Below are 14639 nucleotides of genomic sequence, written 5' to 3'. Positions count from 1 at the left end.
TTCACACACACACACACACACACACACACACACACACACACACAAAACCTTTGCTTGAAATGTGTTTACATAACCAGATTTCTGAGGCTGACAACCAGACCCAGAATCAACGCAGATCCATCATGGTAATAAATGCCCCCAATGGGACAGCTGTTACCCAGCACTAGATTTCACCTAATTCGATATGAGCTCGGTCCCATTGAAGGATTTTTTTGTTTGTTTCTCTGACAGTGGGATAGTCTTTTTTTGCTGGACCTTCCAGAAAATACTGTTTTCCTTGTTCCAAGATGACTACTGCCTACATTAGATTTTGCAGTCCATTTTTAGGAAAAGGATATATAAGGAAGAAAGTAAATTGCAGTAACATTAAAACTGACAAACACTGAAAAGAGAGTATATGAATTTTAAGAACTTTAGAAAAACACAATAACTATTTGATAGTCTCAGGAATGAACACAATACGTGCTTTTGAAGAAACTCCTGGCCGAGCAGTGTGACAGGTGACAGATGTTACAATGCTATAATTGTATGCTACAATCATGCAGCTACATTACTCTGCTTCTTTCGATGTCCTCTCAGTAAGAACAGCATCCTTGGTAAACTTTTCTAGGCCACTGTACTGGATGTTCACTGGACGTGTTGCTCTGGTAGCTCTCTGTCCCTGGTAACATGTAGCATCCATGCAATTTGGAAGAGACCACTATTCCAACTAAAGTCATTCTTCATTCATTTTTTTGTGTTCTGAAAATTGACAAATGTATATTACAGTAAATTTCTACAAAAGTAGTCCTCCAATGTCTATTTATTCTCAAGTCCTTCCTACGATGTCCTCATTAGAAGAAACTCCTTTTGCCTGAATTCTTTGACAGAGTTTTAAATATGATGATAAACACTGGTATTATATCGGTATTGGTAATTGGTATAAATACAAATAACAATTTGTTCAATGTTATTGTAATTCAGTATTGATGTTTATTTCATATGAGTAACTCACACACAGCATTTAATTGGTGTGGGTACATTTGTTTAATTAATTTTCAGTTAAATACAAATATTGAACACAATAACTTGTGTAATACCAAATACAATACCAATACCAAAAGAAAAAAAAACTACTTAACAAGCCATATTCAGCAATTTAGTTTTACCTAATCGTTTCATTATTTGAAAACATATCTGAATAAGTCAAAAAGCATTTAACTATAACATTTTAGCTTAAAGTAAAAATCTGACTACAAAATTAGGTTGTGTTTATGTGTAAAAAAAGTTTCTGAGTGAAAAATGATTTCACTTTTCAAATACTTTAAGTTAAAAAAGGAATAGAGGAATCTCAGGTTCTAAAATTCTTTGTTATTTTAACTTTTAAGACAAATTAGGGCTGAGGGAGGGACATTAGTAAAGATTTTGTCTTCAAATAATTTCCTTTGGAAAATGTCAACAACTTAAATATCTAAGAAGTGATTAACTACTTGCAAGGAGACTGAAAACAATATCTTAGGCATGTGTGTCCCCAAACATACATATTTCTGATCTAGACTTTTAAACTGTCAATACCAGGGAGATAATGCTATTGACGTGTACCTGGCACGAGTCCCTCCAGCTAATTTTTTCCCTGGAGAGTGGTGTTGGGCGACAGAGTGGCGTCCGGGCTTCCCAGGTTGTTGCCCTGACAAACTGCAGTGGTGGTAAAGTCAAGGAGCCTGACAAAATCTCATTAATCATTTTAAATTAATTCCAACCTTCTAGCCCGACCATGCCAAGAAGAAAGCTTTCCTTTTTTTTCCCCCCCTGAACAAATGAAAATTTCTTCAGTAAAGATTTGGTATCTTTCTCTTGCTGGTCTTTAATTCAGTTAGACAAAAACAAAATAAAACAATCCATTTTTCTAAGTTTGGAAACAAAACATTGGTCTAAATATGAATTAGCAGTTTAACCAAATGCCTTTTAGAAATAGAACAAATTTTTAATAAAATATATAAAAAACATTCTGAGTGGAAACTGTACCAGCTATTTTAGTAACACTGCCATCTATATTTTTAATAGTTCAATAAATTTATTTGTTCTAAGATATATTATCCTTAAAAAGATTTTGAAGAAGAAATTTTAAAAATCCATTGTAACATTTTGGTATGTTTTATTCCAGTCTCTTCTTCCCATTCATAGGTTTATTCTTTGTTTTGTATGCTAATTATAATTATGTATGTACATGTTCATAATTTCTGTAAATATGTATCTCTAATACATGTTTTCAAGTGTTATTCATAGATATCATGGCTTCATAGTAATAGGTCATGAGAATATATTTTGGTCTATCTGACCAGTTTTAGTATAGCATCTGGTACTCTGTACATACTCGAACACAGTATTTATTAGTTCTTAGAACTTACCCAAAGTGTTAGGCATTCCAGATATTTCCATCTTTTGTTTTCTTTAAAAACAGTGATAAAAATATCATACTTGCTTTTCTTGTATTGGATCATTCCCTTATGATGGCATTCTAGAGGAGAACATTTGTGTATGAACGTTTGAAAGAGAATGCAGTTGTGTCAATAGTGGGAAGTCAAATTAATAGTGATATTTAAGAAATAGTTCTCCTAGGCACTGGAAAATATTCTAATCGGAATGAATATATTAGTATTTTAACATGAAGATTTCTGAATAAGCGTATTATCATTGAACACGATAATCCATGATATTCATAATATTGCTAAAATTTAAAACAAGTGACAAGATTACCTATTATGAAAATTAAAAATAATAGACGAACTTAAAGGAGCAGTGATTCATCCACGTGTTTAAAATCAGCAGCCCTGGAGAGATGAACTGATGTCTAGAATAACACATAGGTTGAACATGTCTTAATGGTTTTAAAAATGAACTAATATTTTCTGATATGTCAGCTGTGCACCTGAAGTATCTGGGTACATTTTGTAAAAGTGGAATTAGTAAAGCCACCTTCCTAAATGCTTATATAGAAACTGAACGAGAGCCAGAGTAATTCTTTTGCCAGAGTTAAATATCAAGTTTATTCCAGTTTTTGAATTGATTAAGAAACTGCTCTAGGCCAGTGGTGGAGGTTAGATATGGAAGGAGAGGTGAGAGTTACATTTTCATTGGCAAGACTTGATAAAGTCGTCTGGGAAGGAAAAGGGTCCGAGGACAACAGCATTAGATGAGGGAGGAGTTATCAGATTTCCAGAAAACAGACTAAGGGGATAAAAACAGACGATGTGACTGTGTGACTTTCAACAAAATGCACTCAACAAAAACCCTGATGCTGACAAATTTGGAGGAAGCACCACGTTTTTAGGAATTTTCTTCTTGCCTCCCCTTCTGTCTCCTTTCCTTCCTTCCTCTCCTTTCCTTCTCACCCTTTCCTACCCCTCCCTCCACTCTTCTCCTCCCTTCCTTCCTATTCTTCCCTTTCCTCCCTCTTTCCCTTCTTCTCCTCTCTCTCTCCCTCTTTTCCTTTCTCCCTCCCTCCCTCCTTCCTTTTTTCTCTCTTTCAAAATACGATTGCATCTTAGAAACCCTACGTGGCATCCTACAGGAACATACGCTACAGGTACACAGTTGGGGACATCTGGGCTTGAAACAACACAGCCCTATGGAGGAAGGAAGGTGTGGACAGGTTTAAGCGCCCTTGTGGGGTTCAGCAGAGCTTAGGTTACACACTGAGTGAGGGAGTATTTGTCTGGCGATGATATAAAAGCCATTACCAGTACTGTGATTTTCTAGCCTCAAAGAACTCAGCTCCGGTGGAAAAGGTTGGCTCAGAAAGGCCGACTATAGAGGGGAAAAACTTACTCGGGCTGCAGTTAATCTAAAGCTCAGCATCTTTTGCTTGCTAGGCAAGTGCTGGAGCACAGAGCCACACCCCAGCCCAAGGGCATCCTTCGCAACAGTCTTCTCTCATCCTCCTCAAGTTTTGGTGAATCCTCTTCTAACTCCGTTTCCTCTACTGAAAGCTAAAATGCTGCGCTTCCCAACGGTCTCTTTTTACTCTCCATACTCCCTGGCTGTTTCCTTCTGCGTCATTTAGCATACTTTAAATACTAACATGACCAACTTATCCATCCAGCTCCATGTAGTTCTAACGCTGGCTGTATTCTCCAGATTTAGTCAGCGAATATGCTAAGACATGAGGAATTCGAGGGGGCAGGGATGGGTGGGAAAAAAAGGGACAAAAAAAGAGTTAAGATGTATTACATATATGGTCAAATGCCCCACAATAAGTGTAATCATTTGTAATCATAACGTGATCCTTGCACCTTGCGACCATATACTAAAAAGATACACAATAAAAAAGAAAAAAAATTAATAGTATCTTGAAACTCAAAATATGCTGAAATTGGGATCCCTGTCTTTTTCTTTCTTTCTTTCTTTCTTTTTTTTTTTTTCATTTCCCCCACCCATTGCTTCTTCAAGCAGCTACCTTGATTGTAGGACCATCACTTGATCATAATAGAAAACTTTTCCTCAAATCATGAAATACTGTCAATTTTCAGGGTTTGAATTCATTCCTCCTCTCTACACCCTCTACCACTGCCCTAGGTCAGGCCTTGAAATAAAAACTGACAAGTCAGGTGTAGCCTGACTTTAATAAGGTCACATCTAATGAAAAAGTTGGACTTGCCTAAAATTATATATTATTGTAAGAAGATACGTACAAAGTGCCATAGTTTACTGAGACAGAAGTAATGAACACTAGTGGTATGTTTGATACAGTCTGAAAGCTTTGACAGAGACATTTGGGATGGATCTCAAGTGAGTAGGGGAAATTTAGATACCAAATGATACAAAAAGGGTATGGGGGGGGGAAAGCTTACAAAAGGCGAAGAACAGATCACAGTTGAGGAATGTTGTTGATGAAGCTTTAAAAACCAGCTGAGGCTAGATTCAGAAAGGTCTTACATTCCAGGCTAATTTTGTAAAGCAAAAGGAGACAGTGCAGTGTCATCAGGAGATGTACAATGTAGAAAGGTATCACTATGAAATCTGAAAGATACAGTGTTTCCAAGCTTCAGGTGAACTATCTCCCCCGCAGATATCTGGAAATATGTGGGGACATTACTTGTGCATTACAAGGACTTGGGGGGTGCTACTAACTTGTAGGAGGCAATATTGGGCATGATTCTATCTTGTATGGGATAGTACATACAGCACATACATTCTTCAATAATGAAGGCTATCCTTTCCCCAAAGCCAGTGGGACTCCACGGGGAAACACTGAATTCTTAATTTATTAAATGATTATGCTTAGTATTCTGAATTTTGATACAACATGTTAAACATTTCTACTCTAGTTTTAAAAACAACCAGGAATGAATCCCTATTCAATAATCTTCAAAAGGAGAGTACTGGGCATTTGGGTTGTTTCCAAGATTTTGCTATGACAAATTTGTGCTGCTAGAAACATGAGTGCACATATATCGCTGTGGTATGATGATTTTAATTCTTCTGGGGAAATACCCAGAAGGGGAATAGCTAAGTTAAATGAGACCTCTAATTCTAGATTTTTGAGGAATAGATAAAAAAGATGTATTTTTAACGCAATGGAGTACTACTCAGCTATAAAGAAGGATAAACTTGAGATATTTAAAGGGAAATGGAAGTGACTTGAGTTTCTACTTATAAGTGAAATAAATCAGTCTCACATGTGTAAACGTCATATTGTCTCCCTAGTGTTGGAAGCTGAAAGAGTAAGTAAGACCCCAAATATACAGTAGTTATTGTGAAATGGGAAGACAATGCTCAAATGGAAAGAGAAACTGGAATGGGGGAAAGGAGAAAAGAAGGAAGGGAAAAGGAAAAGAATGTACATGTACACAAGGTAGTTAAGATAGTTATACTACTAATTGCTATTAGCTCATTGAAAGGAGAGGTTTATGCCTATATTGCTTGATCAATTTCTCATGCCTATATCTTGTAATATGAGCAATTACTTTGAAGATAACAATACACAATGTACTAACCATTGTTACTCTGCTAAAATCTTGTTTTGAAATTTTATACCATTATTTTTATTGTTTACTTTTCTTTAAATAAAAAAAGAAAATAAATTTTTTTAAAAAAAGAGAGTGCTCAGTTGGAGAGGTTCTCTAGCTCGTTCAGACCAATTCTCCAAAAGATAAAACTACCAATTCTGGACAGAATATAAAAAATGCAACAATTTTTTTTTTTTTTTTTTTTTTTCCCTCCGGTACCGGGAACCGAACTCACAACCTTGCGCATGCCAGGCAGGCACTTTTGCCACTGAGCTAAATCCCCAGCCCCAAAAAATCCAACAATTTAAAGTGGTGAAAAACAACCCCAAATAGGCTGATCCAACAGAGGAGAGAATGCTTGGAAGAAGAGGATAGCACTGGGTGAGCTTCCCATTTTTTTCTAGTTTGAATCATGTGGAGCCCGTGGTTTTATGGACTTGGAGAATTATAGGATAGAGTTTAGAATAATGATAGCTACCCCCCAAATGCAGAGAGAAGTCCTGAATAAAGAACCAGCGAGAGAGGTGCAAATCCTGTGCATGAACTTCACCCAAATGTCTGGCTGGTCTCTGGAGCATGCGTGCAAGAACAGATTCCGAGTGGAACAGCCTGGTTAAAGAACTCAACTGAAATCTGTGCTGCCACCAACAGGAGACCAGACAGCGCTTACCACTGGGAGTTTAACCAAGTTAACTGCCAGCTTTAAAATAATGTTATTGCGATTTCTTATCTTTGGAAAATTAATTAGTCTGAAAATTAAAAATTGTAATTACTCTGCCAGGTGTGGTGGTACATGCCTGTAATCACAGTATTTGGGAGGCTGAGGCAGGAGGAACACCATGAATTCAAGCCTAGCCTGGATTACAGTGAGTTCAAGGCCAACCTAAACTACACAGTGAGAGTCTATCTCAAAAAACAAACAAAAATTATAATTATTTTGTCATGAAATTCAAAATTATGCATGTGTGAAAATTATTTAGGTATTTGTTTCAGAATCTAGAAATTATTTCCTACCAGTTAAAACATCCCTCTGATAGCAAAAATATATCTGATTACCTTAGGTTTTTCATTGAAAAATCTGTAGTATATCTTTATTGTTGTGATATTAGCAACTCCTGTTGACTTGGGGTCCGATTTGGATGAAAACCAGGATTCTGCATTTCTGTAAGTTAGCAGTTCCATGCATCACATACTGTATCACTCCAAAGCTTTTGCTTTTTACTTATGGGTAAGTTTTAATTTACTATATAAAGCATGTTCCCTATTAATCCAATGATGTGCATTTTAATTACAAAATAATTGTCAGTTAAGATATAATTAATCCACTTGCTTTACATTTAGTAGTATTTCCCTCTCATTACCCAATCATACTATATCTGTGAATACAGAGCTAGCTATCTCCAGTATTCGGCAAAGGGCACAGCACGTGGAAGGCCCTTGATAGAGACGTACTGAATGAATAAGGAGTACATACTATCATTCACCTTATCCCGTTCAGCAGATTCTGATCATAGATCATCAAGATTAGGGAAAGAGTCACTTGACTAATTAAATCAGATATAAGCAAGCAAAGATTTACCAGAGTTCTAATATTATTTTATTCTGTTCTTATAAGTATAAATCTTAAATTTGAACACACTTTAAAAAAAATCCTAAATGGTTTAAAGAACTCACCAAGACTTGACTAACCTGGAAGATTTTAAAATGAAAAATCAAATGAGAAATTTATATTATACAGTAAGTGCTGGTTTTGCATAGTAATATGGTAACAAATTGACACTGTTTTCAAATTCAAAGAAAAGGAAAGCTGGTATTAGTTTCTAGCTGAAGTCAGATCCAACTTATACAGATAACAATATTCTTTGATTTGATCAAATAAATTTCAAAACTCAGTTTGAGAGAAAAGGAAACTTTAGTTAAAATCTTCACAATAAAATAATTATGATTATAAATCTCTTTAGTTAAATATGTACACAGTCCACTGTATTTAAAAAATGGAAATGGATAAAGATTTTCAGGCAAATCTAATGCACAAATATACCGTCTTATAGATTATAGTGTATGTCAGTTTAAGATTCCTTAACAGCTGGGTCAGATAATGGCTCGGCTTTGTGCAAAACATAATAAGCAAAATTAAGAAAAATCCTGCAAAATTATTTAGTTCCCCCAAGAAATTACTAAAAAAAGAAAATAGGGAAGGAAAAAGAAATTGTATACTCAAGCTTGATTGCATACAGAGGCTACAATGACCAACATGGATATAACCTCACATCTGCTAATAAGTCCTTGGATAGCTTTAGTCTGAAGTAAAAAGTTAAAGTCCTAGCAATTGTGCTTTTATGCAGCCACATGGCCAATAAGGTAGATGTTGTCATAAAGGTGCCCTACAAAATCTTCACTAATGTTTTGTGCAGCACGACGGGTATTTCGGATAAATTCTCTTTTTGACATTTTATTCTTCACATGAGGGCTAGTGAGGTCAATCGAAAGTAGAATCAAAGAATAGCACAGTACATAGACAGCATCTGGAAGAAAAAAAAAACACTTGGAATTATGATACTCTAACAGGTATCCCAAAGGTGTTTACATCAGGCAAAAATGTTCATAATTTTAAGATAGGAAGATTAGCTTATACTTAAACTTGGGGTGACCAATTCATTCCAACTCGCCTGAACTTTCTAATTTAGCGCTGACTGTCTTACATCTTGGAAAATTCTTCAATACTGGGCAAAGTGGGGCAGTTATCAATTAGTCTGAATGCCAATTAAGTGAGCAGTTTCTTCAAAACAATGTTAAAAGGGCTTAACAGTTTATAGCAAAAATTCATTTTAGATTTAAAAATTTTAGAATTTTCTTTCATTTTTTGTTTTCAAATACATTACTTACACTGAATTGGCACTATAATAAAATGCAGACAATTTTTAAGATTATTCAATTAATATTGTCACTTGAGATTTATTTTAAAAGTCTATGGAAATTACACATTAATTTCAAGAGTAAATCTTTAGGGAAAAGATGCCCAGACCTAAGCTCCATGAGCCAAAGTAATTTTCTTTATATAAGCTCAGGGCAAATAAGGTGATTAATATTATGATGGTGACTCATTTTCAGATACTTGCTACTACTGTGGTACTCATATTTTGGAATTCTGCAGTCTTAAGAAAGTTCAGTTAAACATTATATCCTGGAAAGCATGTTTAGCAAATTTCATATGATGTGTAAATGTCTTATAATCTCTGTTTAAAAAGATAGGCACAGTGCATTTTTTGACATGAAGAAATAAGTAAAGCTGCATCAAATGAAAAAACATGTAGGAGACTCAAGCAGGATCACATACGCTCATATACAGAAATATACATATCATATATGCACACACATACACATATACACAATGCAAGCTAATTACATTACCTATTAGCAAAAAAAATTGTTCTCTGTGAAATGTGTGGATTATTTAAAGTTTTAAAAGTAATTTCTCAAGTTTTCAATTATACAAGTAAAAATATTCAGCACTCAAATAAGAATAATGTTAAAGAATTTACATAGGTATGTCCAACTTTCTTCCTAAAACAGTTTATTTGCTACATATAAATTAATATCTGTGACTAAATAAAGGTCTGCCTAACTGTGCCTAAGTGTAGTAACTTTTACAATATGAAAAGAAATATTTTTAATTAGTAGAAATATTTTTACCCAGTGAAAAAAATTTCTCACAGAAGACTTGTTTTTATCTTGAGGTGGCAGGAAAGGGGACAGGAAGTAACGTGAAAAAAATATATTTGTGTGTGTGTGTGTGTGTGTGTGTGTGCGTGTGCGCGCGCGCGCGAGCGCGTGCACATGTGCATACTTACCAGGACTAAGGCCAAGTTCTCGCATTAAATCAGGATTACAAGCACAGAACCTATGTGAGAACTTTGTTATAAGGGTTTCAAGATATTCTCCACGCTCTTCAGGGGCATGGATATGACGGAAAAATTCTCTCAGTGCATTTGGTAAGAACTGATTTCTAAAATTATGCAATGTTACAAGGTCATCCAAGACATCTCTCCTATAGAAAGAAAAGATTACAACTTTAGTTAACTTTGTTAAAAAGGATAAATATGATAATTTGTCATTTTTAGATAAAAATGTTTGATTTTTGATTATCAACAGCTCAGATAATCCTATAAAAGTACATATGCTTAAGTTAAAACAAGTATAATTATTTAAGAAAGAGTCTGAACTCTTTATGAATAGACTACACAAAACAAAGCAAGTTACAGTGAGGAATTCTACTTGTAAAATGAAGAAAAGGTTTCAGTAATAAAAAGTTTTCCAGTGTTTTCCTGGCTAGGTCTGACAGCAGCAGAATTCTTTTTTTTTTTTTTTTTTTTTTTTAGCACTCTAGTACTTTTAACTTTTCAAATTATGAAAGAAAGTTATGAGATACTTCATCTATCAAGTCACATTTCTAGAGGTAGCAACTGTTTATGTAGATTTTTAAAAAGGCCTACATATAAAATATATTGCTTTAGATTTTGACTTTGCTTTTCACATAGTATATTGTACAGAGTTTATTTGTTTTTGAGACAGGATCTTGCTATGTTGCCAAGGCTGGCATCCTTGAGTAGGGGGATTATAGGTATATACAAAGATCTACCACATCTTCTTAATGGTTCCACAGTACCCCACCTTATAGGGGTGATGATCTTTATTTGTATATACTTAGATTATTTACAATTATACAAATATTTATATGTGTTATTATTTTTTAAAATAAAAATAGAATTTTTGTGACCACATTTGTGACTTTACACCTTTTATTAACGTAACCTCACAGCACAGTCCTCATATAAGTATTTTTTTCACACAAGTATTTTAATGTAAATTTCACAAAACTTAAAGGTAACAGCATTTTCTTCTTGTGAGGAACACGTGCCGAGAAAAGAAGACATTATTTAGTTATGCATTGTTACGATGTCCTTCAGTTTTATTGAATTCACTCATGATTATATGATCAGAATCTCCAATTTCTACCAATTGCTCATGGCAGGGACAGACTATAGCTAGTAGGTACGATGTGGCTTGCTGTCTATTTTTACAGTTTTATTAGAACATAGTCACATTTATATGTTTATAAACTATTTGTGCTTTGACAACACAATGACAGAATTTTAAGTAACTTCAGTAGTGATCACAAAGTCAGTAAAGTCTAAATTAATTACAGAACAATCTGGTTCTTTTCATTAAAAAATCAAAACAATGGGCCAGGGATATACCTTAGCGGCATAGCGCCTGCCTGACAAGTGTGAGGTCGTGAGTGTGATTCCCAGTAAAAAAAAAAAAATAATAAAAATTAACAAAACAAAACAATAACAAAAACCCCTGGCAATCTCTAGGTACCGAGTATTTAAAGATTAAAAAGTGTTAATGACATTTTTACATAAGGGGCTGATTTCAATAACCAGTATACTGGAATATAAACTCCTCAAAACAAGGATTATACCTTTATCATGTGTGTACCCTATTTTCTAGCTGTTTCTGGAGTACAATGAACATTTATAGATTGGTGTTTCAAAAACTCCTCAGAATCCAAAAGGATTGAAAATCACAATGTAAGGCACACGTATTTTTGAGCTATACATTAGTATTAGGTATAGTTTAAAAATGATTGTGTAGCTTCATTGCATCAAAATGTTCTAATATTTTACATACATTAATAACCAGAATAAAGGTGTACAAGTGAGGGACTACAAGATCAGAATAGCATACTAACCATCCCTTCTGTATAAAATATACTACTATAAGATGTTCAGAGTTTCCAAACATGTACATAATACTTCTGTGTAGTATTGCTATGTAAATAGATACCTACTCATAATTCCATAAGTTTTATGGGTTTATGATTACAATTTGTCATTACAATTGACTTTTATTTATACAATTTCAGACTGTACAACTTTTAGTTACTTAGATTGTGGCTAGTTATTAAGAAATAGCCAGGGCTTCTGGTTCCACAAAAATATTTGACTTTGGTTGCCATTACAAAGATGACCTACCATTTGGTGGGTGTTCATGGGCTTTCTTTACTTTTATAATTGTAACTGTCATGAGCAAGTTAAAATTCATAAAATAAATAATGTATAAGACACAGTAACTTTTTTATGTGGTTATCCAACTTTTCAATTAGATAAATCCTATGTAGAATAGTCTTGAAAGTAAAATTTAATTATTCAAAAGATTCATTTAGCTAATTTCTGATGAAAATTTAAGCTTTGTTTTACCTTTCATCAAGATAGATTCTCAGTTTTTTCCAATTTAGTGTTCTTGTACAGAAGATAAACTTTGCTATTTCCTTTGGTGAATCATCTAGGATACCCTTGGACATGAAGTAGTTTACCCCCTAAAGCAAAAAGACAAGTCTATGTAAATAAAATCAGCATTTATTTACAAATTATAACAATCAAGCAATAGCTGAACCATAGCTAAATTCTTTTCAGCATCACTAGACTTTTTATAGCTTTATCATGCAAAATACAAGCTAGAACCTGAACTGAAGCTATTATTTGTGGTTGACAGTTTACATGCAATGAAAAGTAGGAAATTCAAAGTTAAGATTCCTAAAGAAATCTTAATTTAATTTTCTGGCTCATGCCAGATAAAACGAACATACAGAAATATGGCCTAATTTGGGAGATGAAAAAGAAGAAACTACAATATAGACTATAAAATAAGCCTTGAAACAAACACTTCTCCTGCTTTAAAGGAAACAGGATTTCTGAATGGTTAGGTGCATGTTGTAGATGCATGTTTCTGAGGAAAATAATCTCCTCCAAATGAAAGATTAACAGTTTTATTTTGAAATGAAAAATAATTAAATTACTTAAAGTAGGCCAAGCTCAAGGCTGGCTCGTGGGTTTTATTACTTTGGCTTTAAGTATCACTATATTTTACAAGAATCTAGCTATAGTACACATGAAGGCAAAATATAGTAAGACAAAACAGTTTCAATGTTTTTCATAGGATTTATCTTTGAATTTCCTTTTCTCTGCATGCAAAGTTTTCCAGAGAGTTTGTATCTACTTTAGATTTAAATCAACACCAACAAAACAGCCACAAAAAATTCAAATGCTGAAACCAGTGCTATCTCACATATAAGGAGGTCACATTCAAAAAATGTCCTGGGTGGATTTGAATGTGCAGTTATTGAAATAAAGGACAGGTGTGTTTATTTCAACTTGCAGTTATCCAGATACAAGCATTCCCATGAGTGCTTATGTCCGGATAGTAGCACAATGTGCACAGTTCATTGGTAGAGAAAATGATGTACAGTATACACACAACACACTGTTTGCACACATAAATTCCTTCATCCCGTCAGCATTTCTGTATTCTACAAACACATAGCACTCGGAAATACTGCATATTAGAATTTAAAAAGTTGGAGGAATTTCTGTAAACTCAAAGAAAAATTTTCCTTTAAAATGTTTCTATTACAAAATTTAAACAGCAATTTGGTACAATGAGGTGATGCTTTTGAGAAGTTAAAATTACAAATTGTAATTCAAAGATAAGACTTTTATAAAAAACTAATATTATGAGGCAGAAGAACATCATAATAATGCTAACTTTTAACTTGAGGAGGCACTGATTTAAAAAAATGTATATTTATAAAAAAAAAAAAAAGCAGAGTAAGACTTTCCTGTTAACTCAATTGAAAGCCACATGTCACTGAATCCTGGACACAAGGGTTAGAAAATGCAACATGATGAAGACAGAAAGCCAAAAACGTGTTCGGAATGAGGCACAGCGACTGCCTCGGGGCGGGGGGGACCACCGCAGAAACGTAAAGCTTGTTCCATCCTTTTCTCCATTAGTTTGAGTAATCGAGAGTTGACTGTATGTTTAACTGATCTGCTCAGAAAAAGCTGAATGAGTTTCGTTTCCAAAATTTCTTAATGTAAAAGAATAACCATATTTTAGAATTATTTCCAGTGTTTAATTTCAATTGAAGTGACTAAAAGACAAAGAAATGTAAACTAGTATTTAATAGATTCTATATTCATACCTAAATCACCATTTAAGATATATAAAACTAATCCTCATTTACTTTTTAAACATTATGCAAAATAAAGCCAGTTAGGTGACCACTGAGTGGGATATAATGCCTAGTGACACGGGGTATTTTAATATTATCTGATGCCTACTTAGTTCTGATATAATCTTTGTATTTGTTTCATGTGAAAATACACCGCTGGCCATTGCCTTTCTTATGGAACATGTTTTGAGAACTTAAATATCTAACCTAACTGAGTTTTCTAAACTCAGTCAAATATACTGGATAGGAATAAGCACAACCACAAAGAACTTTAAGTCAAATCCTGAAAACTGGGAACAATCCTAAAATAAAGCAACTCTGTTCATTTTATGAGGAAAGCCTGATATTTCTTTGGCAAAGATTACTTTAGAAGGGCTACCAAAGTGAAGGGTGAGAAATGACAAATAGGAAAAAAACATGGAATCAGATCATAATTGTCTCCAGTGAGCAAGCTGGCAATCATCTGAATTCCAATCTTTTCATGTAATAATGAAATATAAAAATATACTGCAGCATCAGGCCTGTTGACTAATCACGTTTATTTAGTAAGTGGTGTAAATATTCTGTTTTTTAAT

General features: G+C 34.0%; 1 protein-coding gene across 1 annotated transcript in view; it reads right to left on the bottom strand.

Annotated features, from left to right (window-relative positions):
• Nucleotides 1-7049: 7049 nt before the first annotated feature.
• Nucleotides 7050-14639, bottom strand: part of Fbxo8 (F-box protein 8) — a 46858-nt gene continuing 39268 nt past the window's right edge. Inside the window, exons 4-6 of the mRNA XM_005373536.2 lie at nt 12251-12369; nt 9839-10035; nt 7050-8512 (exon numbers count right to left, since the gene is read on the bottom strand). Of these exons, the coding sequence (XP_005373593.1) occupies nt 8325-8512; nt 9839-10035; nt 12251-12369 (504 nt within the window). The 3' untranslated portion in view covers nt 7050-8324. The remainder of the gene's footprint in view (nt 8513-9838; nt 10036-12250; nt 12370-14639) is intronic.

Source organism: Chinchilla lanigera, unplaced genomic scaffold (assembly GCF_000276665.1).
Source record: "Chinchilla lanigera isolate Chin_1 unplaced genomic scaffold, ChiLan1.0 scaffold00002, whole genome shotgun sequence".
Classification (NCBI taxonomy): Eukaryota; Metazoa; Chordata; class Mammalia; order Rodentia; family Chinchillidae; genus Chinchilla; species Chinchilla lanigera.
This window is presented reverse-complemented; position numbering and strand designations above follow the sequence as displayed.